General features: G+C 37.8%; 1 protein-coding gene across 4 annotated transcripts in view; it reads right to left on the reverse strand.

The window, feature by feature from the left end:
• The window catches only part of CDK8 (cyclin dependent kinase 8), a 72180-nt gene that overhangs the window by 20885 nt on the left and 35288 nt on the right, over positions 1-16007 (reverse strand). For 3 of the 4 annotated variants that reach the window (XM_061133835.1, XM_061133833.1, XM_061133832.1), the window contains exon 4: positions 14587-14727. The exons of the other annotated variant lie outside the window; for it this stretch is intronic. In XM_061133835.1, the coding sequence (XP_060989818.1) occupies positions 14587-14727 (141 nt within the window). The remainder of the gene's footprint in view (positions 1-14586; positions 14728-16007) is intronic. 4 annotated transcript variants of the gene reach the window in all.

Raw genomic sequence — 16007 nt, forward strand, 5'->3', positions numbered from 1 at the left:
AAAATGTGACTTCCAGGATACTACTCTACCAACCACCGAAGATCAAAATTATTTCTTTATCCTCAGCGAAAAGACACTGCTAAAAAGGCAGTGTACACATTTCAAAGGTTGAAAATTCTGCAGCTTTTCAGGTGAGGAAACACGTCACCAGAGAGAGTAACTGGCCTGCCCTGAGTGGGACGGATGAGCTGGGGCGGCAGCAAGGATCCAGCCTGACCCTGAGCAGAGCCGCCCCCTTCCCAACATGCCCTGCTGAGAATGATTTATACAGCCAGCTTTAAATGGATGTGTATCACCACAGTCATGATCATTATGTTCTGCTCAAGAAAACGTTTCCAGAACCTCTCTCATCACACCCGCTCCTGCCTTGAGACAGCAGGGCAAAGCACAAGGAAGTGCAGGGCCGATAACACTCCCCATGAGCCGCGTGGAGCTGCCAACCACAAACAGCACTGCCCATCGGTGAGACCAGATGAGGCTCTGCTCCAGGGCAAACCAGGGCTCAGGGAGGCTTGTGAAACGTGACGGCAGTGGTGGGCCCTCCCAGAGGCACAGGCAGCCTGGCACCTGACCGGGGGTGGGGCTCAGGAGGGGACCTGACGTCTGGGCTAGAACTCTCTCCTCATGGCCACCTCGTGAACCCCATTTTGATTCTCCTCTCATCAACTCTGCCTTCTCTACCATCACCAGGGCTCACTTCCTGATCACGTCTCCCCCTTGCTTAAAATCTTCCACAGTAACAGGGGAAAATTATTAGGAAAACAGTGGAACAGAAAATGATAAGACACACTGTGATTACAACTGGGTTAAAAAAAAAAAAGTGAGATGAGTAAGGACTAGAAGAACAAAAAAGGTTAGTGACAGGTAGGGATGAACTTTTTCACAAGTTTCTTTGACCCCTTTTCTTGTGCTTTATTACTACTTAAATGCTTCACCTTTCACGGCTCCCCGCCATCCTGTGCTGTGAATAGGTAGAAGTCTTCAGGGTGGGACGCCAGGCGCCTGCAAGCTCGGCTCCAGGACCACTCCCCCACCCCAGGGCACGGCTCTGCCACAAATGTGCTGCATGACAGTCTTGTTCTGTGACTAGTCAGACCTTGTTCACAGCTACGTCAGTGCTGGCCCTGTATTTCTGCCACAACTTTCCTTTCCTCTGTGTTACTTGGCAACATCTGGTTCTCAACTCGCCTTTTAAAGATATAATATGCGAATACACCCTGATTATACACAGGCCACATACAGTTAAAAGATTCTAAAGAAAAAAAAAAAAAAGATTCTAAAGAGTCAGACTCTTGCCACCACCCATCACTCCTCCACCGCATCCCGAACACCACTCCCTCCTCCAGAGTTACCAGCTGATTATCTGGCTTGCTGTGAAGAATTCTGCTAGCACTCAAGTGCTCCTAAAAGATTACTTCCGTTTCTGATAAAAGCACAAGCACAAAGGGGCATTTCTTTCTTCCTTCTATCCTAGATAGAGTGGAAAAACTCCCTCTTTTGATTTCTTACTCATTCAGCAGCTGGGCTCAGATCTGAGAAGCCCTGGGGTGGGTGGTACTGGTTAGCCTGCTACTAGGCAAAGGGGGGGAAAAAAACCCTCTCTTGGTCTTCATTTTATTATACACTCAATGGACTGGCCATGTCCCAAGCAGCTTGGTTCTGAGCCTTGGTTGGGAACAGTTTCTCCGTCAAAGTCTTGCCTGGTATTAGAATTTGGGGCCAAAGCTCCAGCTAATAATTAGAACTTTTTCTACAAGACAACTCATTGCCTATTGCATGACCCGAAGTAGATCTCAGGGCTGAGGCGCTAAGCAGACTTAAATCAGTGGATTTAAGTTCAGCTGTGGCATGCTATATAATCAGAAACAAAAGAGAACAGTGTTAAGTGCTGTTTTAATAACACTATTTATAAGCAGTGAGTCGCTCCCCATGGGATCTTCCATGCTGCCATTCCACAGGCCCTAGAGAGTGACAGTCTGATTTAGGAGACAAATTCCACACTACATTTCTTTTGAGAATGTAACCTAATGGAAAGTTCAAGAGAAAATGGCTGAAAAGCCACAGAGATATGAATACTCTTGTATTTTTAATCAGCATTAAGGAAGACTTCGAAAGACTTGATTTTTGTTTTAGTATTTAATGCCACACCGAGACAATATTATATCCTCCAAAAGGCTAATTTCTTTCATCTTTGTCTATCAGTGAGAGAACCTGGTAGCCCTAGGGCCAAACCATCCAAGTCACTGATGATAAAACACAATAACAGTCATGACTTTAGTAAACTGCAACCAAACATAATCATCTTAAAAGAACATATAGAACTTTGCTGATCACATTTTGATGAGGCACATCCCCCATTAAACTATTTGCTGCTACATACAGCAAAGGTCCAATATGACTTAAAAGTATTATAGCATCATGACAACATCTTCAAAAATAGTTATCTTACTCACAGAAGTGACTACAGGATACTTGTATTGCCTGCTGAACAATGAAACAGATGGATGAAATACTTTTCGAAGTCTACTTATTTGATTATTTGAAACTATGCCTTGAAACAAGCCTTTCTCTTGTTTTCTTTCTCCCAGAAAAAAAACTAATTTTGTATTAGGTTGGTATGAAAAAACTTAAATGAACTTTTTGGCCAACCTGAAATTAAAAGAGTGTGCCCGTTTTACAGTCTCACGGCTTTTCTTCTTGTTTTATGCTGTTGTGCTCCAAAAAAAGTCCCCACTGCCATTTCCTAAAAAAAAATGTCTGTTACAGAGATAACCATTCCTGGTGAGACTTTCTGCTCTCCAGACCCTGTCACACTGGGCAACATCACACTGATGACTCTGGCAAACAGCAGAGATGGTAAACTGGTTTCATTTAAGGGCCCAACTCTGGAAGAAAACTAAGGGCTGCCGGGAACTGCATCTTGAGAAAGACAGGACCTGGGCTAGTCAGGAAACTGCCATTATCAATTAGAGGTATCTCACACAGATACAGAACTGCACAACGCTGGCATCTCTGTCAAGCTAACTGCAAAAACTTTTTATTCTAGGGATGAAGCCAGGGTCTTCATATGTTCACTGACCTTATCAAGGCAAAATGGAGACTCTGAGTCAGTAAGAAAAGCTGATTTTTAATGGATCTATGCAAAGAAGACAGCGATGCACAAGTAACCTGCCAAGTGCTGCTCACCAAGATTTGTTTGGAACTCACACACTGTAAACACAACCTGGTGGCGCACTTTCTGGACACCTGATAACTTTCAGCTTGGTTGTTAATTACTGTGTGCCACAATACACACTGATCTATATTTCAAATGACACTTTTCAATTGATGATGTCTACCTGTTAAGAAAATACAATTCTGCTTTTACTCCTAGTTTTGTGTTCTGAGAGATGAATGCAGAATCTGTATCTTTATGAATACTTATTATGTATATCTTTATCTTGCACTACACACTGAATTTTTCTAGACATACATTTTTATTGAATGTTTATTTATATATATATTTTTATTTCTAGGCTGTGCTGTGCACACTGCGGGATCTTAGTTCCCCAAACAGACGTTGAATCTGGGCCCTAGGCAGTGGAAGTGCAGAGTTCTAAGCACTGGATCACCAGGGATTCCTAGGTAATGCATATTTTAAAATATATTCTTTTATATGTCCCTAAATGCCAAGCAATTCTACTGTATCACATAGCTTCATTCTATAGTTTTTGCTTATTCTTTATTTAAACAAATTTGTCACAATCTGATTTAAAGTATACCAAGGTACATAATTATATATTCCTAATTCCTTCTACACAACTGCCAAATTGAACAAATCATAAGTTTTTTGGTGTATATTCATTATTTCAAGCATCCTGCTATTATAAAATGTGTTTCAATCTTTTGGAATAAAACATACTTTTTTTGCCATACCCCATGGCATATGGGATCTTAGTTCCCTGATCAGGGATCAAACCTGTATCCCCTGTGCTAGAAGGCAGGGTCTTAATCTCTGGACCACCAGGGAAGTCCCTTGAAATAAAATATATTTTATCTGATACTCTGATTTTTTTCTATATTTGAACAGACACAGACTCTAGACCCAGAGTTCTCAACTTTTTTTCTTCCCCTAAACATTTGAGGAATACAACAGACTTCTGAAGATGAGGAAGTATGATTAAATGCTTAAGAATAGGCTAAAAAAAAAAAGGATCCCATCAACTATTAGTTCCATGACCTTCACCTCCATTTTCTCATTTATAAAATATGGACAAAAATAATGACAAGTTAGTGTTGCAAAGATAAATTTTGCTAATGTACATAAAAGAATACAATGCTTGATATATTAAAAGTCCAAAATATAATGATGGCTAACACTATAATCTGTTAACAGTGACTAACAACTGAAGTGATTTAAGTAGAAACTCCTGGGGGCAGGGTACCCATGTACGACTGGATAATACCACCAAGATGATTTTTCTGTATCACCCTAAGAGATGCCCCTAATTTGTTTTTAATCATTTATCTAGATTTCAGTCACTTATGCCTTTTACAAATCAAAAAACTGTTTATTATTAGTAATAGCTTCTTAAGAATTAAACCAATAAAAATACAGATTCCTGTAGGAGATTAAAATATAGAAAAGTACAACAAAAGTAAAATTTACCTGAAACTTCACCTCACATAGTTAGGTCATTACAAACATTTCGGTGGACATAATTCCAGATCTCTCTAAATCTACATTATTACATGTATAGAAATACCTTAGAAAAGCCCTTTTGATTACTTCACTTAACAGTGAACAAATAATAAATAAATGCATAGCACTACTGTATTGATCCTACTTTATTTAGCCTCCCCTACCATAGCTCCTTAGGCTGCTTTTAGACCAGAAGAGCTCTAGGACATTGTCAGGTAACAGTGGTAACAGAGAAGTCAGATGGATAACAGCTGCTGACTTGCTTACACACTTACAGGTTTCCTTCCTTCCTCATTTTTATAAATAACTTCAATCAGAAATGAATATTAAATTTTATCAAACACTGAATTTTGCAAAAGTTTTACATTTACAACTACTGAGATAACCATAGCGTTATTCTCCTAGCATTATTAATATGAATTCTGTCAACAGGTTTCCAAATACTGAATCATCTTCACATTCTTGAAATGAACTTCATTTTACTTGGAGTATAGTAATCTTTTAATGTTCCTCTGGATCCTATTCGCTAATATTTTATCTAAGATATAAGCAAAAATGTTTATACGTGACACTGACCGACTGTATTTATTAGGTTTGTGTTTAGGATAGATTCTGAGTTACCTGTCTCTCAAGTTAGAAGGCTGTTGAGGAATTGCAGGAAGGGGAATGACATGGTGTGCTTTGCTTTCTAGAGGTCATTCTGATTGCTACGTAGATACTGGACCACAGAAACGAAAGACTGCAAGGAGGGACGATCACGTGCTTGTTTTTTCAGTAATCCAAGTACCCTGGATTAGAATAGCAGTGATAGAAACGATAAGAAGCAAAGTCAAGAGGCAGGAAATGGACTGCAAAAAACTCAACTGTGCAGTGGGAGGTCAGGCTACTGTAGGATCAATGAACAGGAAAGAGCGAAATCTATGAGCAGACCTGCAAGTTCACTTGAGAAGTCCAAACCCACATCCTGAAATCAAGGGGGTCTGAAATCTTCCTGTTAAGTTTGCACCTGTCCACTGGGCAGACCCAGAGAGACTTAGCTAGGGGGACTGCATCATCCCTGCTCATCTGCCCTTTCCTCCTGGCTAACTCTTCCCACAGCGTCTTCTCCCTGAAAACAAGCACTACAGTTGACTCTTCTTTGAGAAAAGACGCTGGTCAGATGACTGGGACCAATGGCCAGTTGTGTTACTTCAAATCAGAGTTACAGGAGAGTCTTACTGTACTTCAATCTGAAATATGTTCTGAAGATAGCACTGATAAGAATCCAGTTATTCAATCAATAAATATTTATCATGCAGCTAGTATGTGCTATCCTGGGTGCTAAAGATACACCAGTAAGTGAAATGGATAAAGTTCACGAACCTAAGGTACTTATTCACAGTCCTAAGGCAACCTAATGATGGACTGGAACTAAAATGCACTGACTGAACATTTATTATGCACCAAACAACCTGATATTTCACTCTCTATCAAAGAGACAAAAATATGGGTCTGGCTTCATTTTATGTTTTAAAAAAAAGAGAGAAAAGATATATGTGACTTAAAACTCAGATAATCTTCTATTTCTAGCCAATTTTCAGGATTACTCAAAAATATCATCTTCACTTTATTTTTTTTTAAAGCTCAATTAAATTATTTAGAATATCTGTCTTGTCTGGTGAAAAATGGGACTTAAAAAAGATTCTAGCATCTTGCTGATCAAGTGTCTGAAAAGATTCATCAAGAATCTGAAGGTAGATGAGAAGACACACGCAAACTAAGCAACATAGTGTTTTTATAATCAACTTCTAATCTGCCCACATAAGCAGGTACAATGTCTGGAGCTGCACTATTTAGTAAAAGTGGGCCACTTTTTCATTATTTACAAACAATAGAACACAGTTCATTATGCATGCTCAATATCTAAATTACAAAATGTGGCATATATTAAGAAACTAAAGGGACTGTTTATAATCAAATACTTCCAAGAAAGAAAACTGTCCAACTGTCATTTAAGTCAACTTACTACAGAATAAACACAATATTCGTTATGTTAACCAAAAGTAATGCAAACCTCATTTTAGTTTGCCTTAACTCATTCTTATCAATAAAACCTATGTTTCATCTTCAAGCCTAAATTTTATGAATACAATTTTGTATGTTTTCCTAGTTATATAATTAGACAAATAAGAAAATTAGAGTAAATCCTTGGAGATTCCATTTATTCCCAGTAAATGAAGCAAATCTCAAGTAATAAGCAGTGATTGATCCTGACAATCACAAAGCATTTTTCTTCAAAAAATCTCTGTTTTAAAGAAACATGCTTAATATATTCCCAACATTCATTTCTAGGAAGCTAATCACAGAAAAGGAGCAACAATAGCAGTGAGAACAGAGGCCTTGAACACAGTCTCCATTCTTCCCAGCTGGCCAATCAATTTGTTTCTTTGCTTCTTTCAGCATTTGGACAGTGTCAAGGTCCTTTCGGCTTCCCCTCTCCCCTAAAGAATGTACTGGCCCCTCCTTTTAGGCAGACAAAAAAGTGTATGCATGGCTTTTTTTCCCCTTAATAGCAACCATCCTCTACTGACATAAAACAAATACACTAAACAACACTGAATATTATGTGTGAACTTTAACAAAAGACTAAATAGGTATTTTCTTCTGTTTCCTTCTATATGATTATAACATGTTAACTGCAAACTATTAGAAAATTCAGAAAGGTGTTAAAGGAGGAAGGTGAAACTTGCCTGAAATTCTCCTACCTATAAATAAACCCTACTTAGAAAAACATATTCCCTACAGGGCTACAGCTATTCAACATGATTTTATTATCAATATCAAGAAATTTGCATAAAATATTAAAGTACTTATAATTAGAACAAAGTATTTTCTACAGACTTGATCTTCTCTTTTCCTAAACATATCAAGTACCTTTTCGGCAACAGTGTAAGACCAGAGGCTTTCAAACCTTCTTGAACACAACCCACAGGAAGAAAATCACTTATTAGGGCCATAATTACACACACACACACACACACACACACACATATACAACTGAAACAAAAGTTTCATGAATCAACAACCTCCCTCAAGACATATTTGTACTGTACTCTGATATTTGCTCTGTCCTGCTCTATTCCATTAAAAAAATTTAAAATTATACACACACACACACACACACACACATACAACTGAAACAAAAGTTTCATGAATCAACAACCTCCCTCAAGACATATGATGTACTCTGATATTTGCTCTGTCCTACTCTATTCCATTAAAAAAATTTAAAAAGGCTGGTTGTGTTGTGTGATTTCCCAACTCACAGCTTACAACCTGCAATTTAAAAATCACTGACCTAGAGGGGAAAATCCCTAAGTTCAGAGATCCAGCTTTGAAAATAATTAGCTAAGTAACCAGAATCAGGTCATTTAATCTCTTCTCTTCTGAGTTTTCCACTTCCTTTACAGAGCTCAGCAGTCAATAAGAAAATGAATCTAAAAATTCCAAGCAAACCAACTAATTATATTACTGTTTGCAAACTTCAGTATTAGTAAGCAAATCTAATACACCAGGTGATCTTTTACTCAAATAAGAAGAATCAGATCAAAAACACCCCAATAATTCATCATGTTATAATCAGTAATTAGGTGCCTTCATGAAGTAGGCCCTATGATGCTGAGTCTGAGTCAATGGCTCACTCCGAGATTTTGATCGTATTGAACAGTTGCTAGGAAACCAACTCATCCTTCACCAAACACAGTTAAACCTCTGACCCCACCACCAAGTCATTCCAAGTTATCCAATATAATTAAAATAAACTGCAAGGTAGCAGCACTATCAGATTTTTTTTTAATAAGCCAGATTAAAGCTCTGAAATAGCTCGAGCATTTTATAAACATGTTTATGCAATGGCCCACTGGGCTATTTCACCTCACATACTACACATGACAAGACATCCCCCTGGGATACTTCCAAAGGAAATCTCTGCAGAGATTTTCTAGGAAATTTTACTATGTCAAAAAACTGCGCAAAAAAACAAAGAACCTATTTTGCAGTGAATGATCTGTCACTGAGCTATACCCACCCCTCTCCCCTCCAAAAGAAAATATTCTGAATTGTTTTAGGGCAGAAGTGATCAACTTTAGATAGCTGTGATACTCCAAAACACTCCAAATTTCATATACAGCCTTGTAATTCAGCTTAAAGTAAAAAAAAGGAAAAAAATTATGAAAGTTATAGTATATCTTACATTATCCATTTGGTGCAGGAGGATGAAAATATAGCCTATGTGCCTGGGAACTCCAAGTTAATTACCACTATGAAAAAATCATTAAAGTAGTAATTAAAATGAAATTTGGGGGGATACTAGATTTTTTTAAAAGTGGAACACATTAATGACCATATGAGAACTGATACATACTTAATGAAAGTTAATGGCAAACAGGTTAAGTCATAATAACTACTTCTTTACTCTCTATTAAATGCCTTAGGAAACAAGTCAAAAGCACAAGTCTTTAATATTTACTTAAATACAAGTCTGATTTGACTGTAAATCATTTCTATGTTAAGTCTGATATACCTGAATGAATATTTTCAACAAAAAGCACAAAATTCAGCCAACAATGAATTCACTAGAAAATTTTAAAAGAACTATCAGCTAGAAATTAAAATACTGACATTGTGATTAGAAATGACCTGGTCTGCTAAATGTAGGATTAAAGTGAAACATCGGCGATGCAAGTTCAGAATAGTTGGAACGTACAGAAAAGAGGCATGCCCACCCCAACCCCATTAACAATTAAAGAATAATTCACACAGAAGGGACTTCCAGAAGTTCTGGAAAGAAAAAAGTGACGGATGTATATCAACAATGATGAAAATGTTCCACCCTTAAGATTAAAGGAGAAAAATTGGAAAAAAATAAATGACACAAAGTGAACATCGGAACAAACAGACAAAGGGCCAAGAAATAGGTCTCCCTGGGTGGAACAAATATCTGGAGGAGAGGAAGGGAGCGATGGATGAGATCAACAGATCACTGTCATTAGCTGAATGGTCTCTGAACTGACTGATAAGAGCTGAGTTCTTTTCAGTGGAAAGAAGAAGGCTGCTGAAAGGACTTAAAATGTGGTATGAATAGAAAATAATTTTTTCTGCACTGTTTCACTGCACTAAATCATAGCAGAGATAAGAGGGAGTGAAAGGAAGAAGTGCAGCAGAGTCTGTGTGCATCCCTAGATACGGAGAAGTGTCAGGTAACATCAGCGATAAGCTATGGGGAATAACCTTGGAGACCGCTTTGCTTCTGTTACAGACGGGCTAGTTCGTTCATTCACCCCATGTAAGCAATACTGTATACATTACTGTGTATTCCACAGGCACTGGGAAGTCTACAAAGACATAAGAAGTCCCAGGTTTTGCCCTCAGGAACTTACCATCAGACAGAGGAGTACAATTACCCAGCTAGTAAGCACCCCAGGGGTAGTTAAAAATTATGCTACAGGGTTTAGAAGTAAACATTCTCACTCTCAGCTAGTGTGACTGCGGTGGTGGGTGCTGGGGGCTTTCCTGATGAGGTAGCAGGAGCAGAGCTTTAAAGGATGAATAGAATTTCAAATGCTGGAGATGAAGGGAGGAGGGCATTCAGACAGGCAGGACAACCTCTGGGTTGACTGGAAAATAAATATAAAGAATGAGATAAAAGAAAAACAGGAGATGGAGCCAGACCATAGTGGTGTTTTTAATCTTCAATTCGGCAGCATGCATACTGGTGAGAAGTGTTTTTCAAATTCTTAATCTATCACAGAATTTTTCCTAGGAAGAGAAAAATTACTGAGTTTGAAATTTCACAATTGCACAAGAAAACAATGACAAAATTTAGAAAGTTTTATAAAAAAAAAAATCATTTCCATTGATAGAGCCTAGACAGTGAACTGGCTAGACATCCTCAAATAGGTCCCAATGGCATCACTGATGGTCACACCCTTGCCCATGTGCTCTAACTCAATCCCAGAGGACTACCTCTCAAAGGGGAGTTCAGTCACCACTGCTGGATCAAGCCTGGCTTCTACACAAAAAAGGATCGAATATGACTCTGGTGCTTCAAGCTTTTTACTAGACTGGGCTCAGAAAAAAAACCACCAACCAATCAGGCTAATGCACTTCAAACTTGTCCTTATTTTGAGTCACTAAAACCTATCTTTACTTGAAACTTTCCTAATATTTCACACTTAGTTTCTCTTTATGGTACATATGCCAAAGAAACCCAAAAAACCTTACTATTCCTTAACACAACAAAACACTCCTATTTTATGTAGGCAGATAATTGGGGGGCTGGGGCGGGGGAGAATATAGACAACACAACCCTGAAATACCTTTTCCCAAGTTGCATGTGTCTCAGTTGATGCGTTTGAATAGGGTGGCTATTTGGGTGTCACCTTGGCTGGACCATAGTTAGGCGCCTACACATCTGGTCAAAGACTATTCTGGATGTTTCTATCAAGGTGTTTTTGGATGAGATTGACACTTAAATTTATGGACTCTGATTTAGGTGGGATCACCCTCCATAATGTGGGTGAGCTTCACCCCAAAACAAGAGGGAATTCTGCCAGGGGACTGACTCTGGACTCAACTGCAACTCTTGCCTTGGGTCTGCCAAACCTGCCAGCCTGACCTGCAGCTTCTGGACTGACCCTGCCTCCACAACTGCCTGAAGGAAGTGCTTAGGAGAAACCTCACTCTCTCCAAACAAACCCACTCTCTCTACACAGACCTGTTTCTCTCTGGAGAACAATGATTAATACAGGTAGTAATGCCAGAATCAGGACTAGAGACTGCTAGTCAAACAACTTTCATTTCCAAGGAGAGGAGACTATAAGAAGAGAGTGGAAGGGCGTAGTCCCAAAGAAGGAGTAAAGTTACCTTACACACACCACTGTTTTTATTTCTTTCTCCAGTTTACTTTGAAGTCATAAATTATCTCACAAATACTGCATAGATTTCCTTTCCAGCCCATTTCTTAGAAGATCTGCACATGTGTACTTATTACTACATTCAGCCCAACAAGAGTTCCAGAATTATTAAGTCTCTATTTCCTGTGGAGGATGACAGACCTCAGTTTCTGATTTGCTACTACATAATGATCAGTAGTGACAAAATTAACCCTTATTAAATGGTAAAGTTAACTATACATATCAATCAAAGAACTCCATAACTCTATCATCTCAAATCAGTATTTCTATTAACAATAAAGCCAATTTTATTAAGCAGAAGTTTCAGTAACACTCTGGACTATTTTCAAATGGTGTTTTTAGGGGGTCTATGTTAACTTTCTATCTTAACATGAAGCTTCATGTGGCAAGTCAGCACCTTAACCAACTGGTCCAGTTCTTAACATTAGAAATCTACGTAGACCTGCTAAGGTTGGTATCACCTCATTTCATCTAAACCTGACTGAAAAGGAGCAATGAACATAATTAACTAGTAATTATGCTGCAAATAATAATAACTGCTTGAGGAAGGATTTAAAAAAAGGTCATGTCATACAGCTTCTAAAGAATATTCTTCAGAGTAAATACTTTAATACTACATATATGAATATCTTATGTAGCTAAAGTTGAAAAATCATATACTATCAAACTCCAAAATTTGATTTTCAGTTGGCAGGAAGGTAGGCACAATTTTAATAAAAACTATGATTATGAATCTTTCCTTCAAGAACCGAAGAGGCAGGGACCTGAACCTGTAAGATCCAGCCTAGGGGCAGAGGTTATCACTTCAATGAGAGAATGGTTCAGTGGGTCTGCAGTGCACAGAAGGGTCAGGCGTTTAGAAAGAGCACTAAGAAGCCAAGCATTGACATTACAGGAAACCATGCTTCAGACGGGAAAGTCAAAGGAGGCAGCAGCAGACAAATAATTGATTACAGTTTAGAAAAGACTGTAGATGAACACACTTCTAAACAGATGGCAGTGGCCTAGCAAGAGGGGCACAGTAGCAAGAGGGATTTGACTTCAGTGAATAGGAGTATTTTACCCCGATACTGTTCAGAATTGCCAGTATCTGGTAATAATAAAGTGTTCCATTATTATTTTTAAATCAGCTGCAGACAGTGCGTTCCACTGTCACCTGCACCTGGATGCACTGCTCCACGCCCCCTGTCTCCCGGGGCACCACCAACACAGACTTCTGAAATGACCTGCTTGACACTGTCTCTATGCCAAAGACAACTGTTCAGGCTGTGTCAATAGAAAGAACTCTCCCAAAAGAAACCAGACTTCAAAATGATTTTCATTACTTTCATTATTTTCATTATTTCATAGTGTAGTTAACACTAATATAAGCAGTTCAGGTATATTATGGGGCTTCCCTGGTGGCTCAGATGGTAAAGAATCTACCTGCCAAAGCAGGAGACCCAGGTTTGATCCCTGGATTGGGAAAATGCCCTGGAGAAGGGAATGGCAACCCACTCCAGTGTTCTTGCCTGGAAAATCCCATGAACAGAGGAGGTATATTACATATTAATATAAAAATTAAATACTGGTTTAAAAATCAGTTTGTGTTTATCTAATGAACATACATATTTTAGTGATGAGAAAACATTTAAATTAAAAATATAACATTATTTTAGCATATTTAACTCTAAGGGAGAAAAATGCCCTTTAACCAGATTCTATTCTTTTAAAATCATGAAAAATGTCAGGAGCTCAAAAGTAGTAACAGTTTTTCCCTAAGCTGACTCTTCTAAAAGCTGAAATTTATTTCCATTTTCATAAAGAGACAAAGGATTTTTCATATTTATGTTCTATAAATTCACTGCTTATAAATATCCTAATTCTATTAAAAATAAAGTTTGCATAAGAGAAAAAGTTATTTTAACCGAATTTCTGATGTGTTACTTGGTCCTACTGTAAATGCTTTTTTCTAGGCTTGAGAACTAGAGATAAAATAACTGCCACCAAATGTATTTCAAGGAGATTTACTGAAGACAGATGAAAGAACCAGAAACTAAAACACCTGACTGAAGGCGAGACGAATGCATTAAACACAGAGCACCTGGCAAAGAGCACGCACGTGAGGGCAGAGCGGCTCCACCTCATCAGGATGGAGAAGCCTCCCATGTACACATGTGATCAGAGACCACGCCACAGCTTCCAGCGCTGTGTCTATAACTGCTTGAAAGGAAGGCACTGCTACAAACCTCACTAGAGTCACTACATTTACAAAGAAAAGAACAACAAAAGCACAATGTAATTATGCAATATGAAAGGGGTAAACAGGAATCTGAAATTTAAATGATTTAAATATATAAAGCTTTCATGAACAAGCACAATGTAATCCACAATTTAATAATATACATTTTTTAAGGGCATACACTATTCTGCCATGTAAAATAAAAATAAAGTCAATTTCTAAAGTTTATGAATTTTTAAGAATTTAGTGTACCTTAACATGGCAAGGCTTCTTAATAATGTATTCAATCATGATTAATAAAGGCTACTGGCTGAGAGACTGCTACTAATATAGTGGGGTTCAAAAAATGAGCAGTTGAACACTCCTCTTCTAATATTCAACTTCATATGCAGTAGGCTCCAAAGGTTGTATTTTCAAGTTATTCATAAATACACCAACTTCCAGAGTTTATCTGGCATCTAATAATCAATATAAAGCAAGCCAATGCTTTATTTACAGACTTAAATGCTTAGCGGAACCAGTGTGGCCTCTTTCACCTCTTAAGCATCAGCTAATATATGTCCCGAAGCAGGAGACATCACACAAAAGCACAAGGCTGGGCTCGTTTTGAGACCGCAGCATTCTTGCTTCCCCTGTGAGGTCTGCAGGCCCGTACAGCGCTAACATTTAGAGACATCACCCAACTCTGAAGTGCATCTTTCTAGCTTACACCTAACTACGTTTCAACTTACCAAATCCCTGTGCAACACCCAGTTAGCATGCAGGTAGTGGATCCCATCTAGAATCTGATACAATAGTGACTTCACCATCCCCCGAGGTAACTGAACTGGCTTCTTGTTTGCTTTAGAAGCTCTGTGAAACTTGATTATATGCTGAAAGAAAGAAAAATATCACCAGAAGCTTAAAAAAGAAAAGAAGGAAAGATAGTTTGATAAATAATATTTTCCTAACTGAAAAGGAAACACTCAGCGATTTCCAAAGATACTGAAAATATCATTTCACATTCTGCTGGATAGCACAAATAACCTTAAATAACTACAGCTAAAATGTCATTTCCTGAGCATGGGATAGGGCCTCAGAAAATAAATGACAACAAAGAAGTAGAAAGTAATGTGATTTTATTTTTAAAGTATAATTAAAAATTACTTTCAGAGTTACTTGACCTGTTTATCTAGTGAAAATTTTCAAGAAACAAATATCTGTTATTCTGCAGTGAATAAAATGTGTATTAAATGAAAGAAAGAAAAAAAAGAACAAGAGTTTTGGCTGGCTGACATAGCATAGGTGTGGTACCTATTTACCACAACTGGGTTATAAAGAAAGCAAATGGAAAAATATTTCAATTAAGTACACAGACGCACAAAGGAATAATATGTAAATGACCAGCTCATATCTTTGGTCATATATAATATTCTGAAATATCAATGCTTCAGTCAAGGGGGGAAAAAATGGCCTTGAAACATCCAGCAAAGCTTTCTAGGTATAATGTTAGTGGACATCCAGTAAACATGATGCCAGTTTACAAACAGAAAAATCATTTTACAAATAAATGTACCTCAACAGAAACAAGATCCACTGTTTCAAACTCTCGACAGATTTCTCCATTGTAATGAAAGCACTCTCAAACTGCAAGAAAATCTAGAAATCGGCTGCAGCCAACTCTGCTGTGTGTACCACTGACAGGCCTGCATCTAACATGCACAAGAGCAGACTCCTGGCCAGTATCTGATTGCATATTAGGTGTATTGTTGAACTTAGTAAAAATAATTAAAACAGGAGTGAGATATTTAATAGTATAGCTTAACCTTTCCATTTCTCTTTTCTTAAGCCATATATAGAAGTAGAAAATGGGTAAGAAGTAACTAATGACTAAGGAGTGAAGTTTTATTTTCCAAAGAAAAAATATAGAGCAAAGGCCTATATTTGGGAAGGTAAAGGGTATCAGTTAGTGTCTTTAGTAGTATGTAGTATGATTAATGTAGTATGTAGTATGATTAATCAATTTAGTATGATTAATCTATCCCTTAGTAGTAGCATGATATTATTTTAATTTTCTTCTCAGTCATTTTTTCGAAGTACTTAAGAACAGGCAAACAAAACAGAGCTATAGTAAGTCTTAATAATCTAGACTGTTTTGTCACCTATCCAAAGA

This window comes from Dama dama, chromosome 30 (assembly GCF_033118175.1).
Source record: "Dama dama isolate Ldn47 chromosome 30, ASM3311817v1, whole genome shotgun sequence".
In the NCBI taxonomy this organism is placed as follows: domain Eukaryota; kingdom Metazoa; phylum Chordata; class Mammalia; order Artiodactyla; family Cervidae; genus Dama; species Dama dama.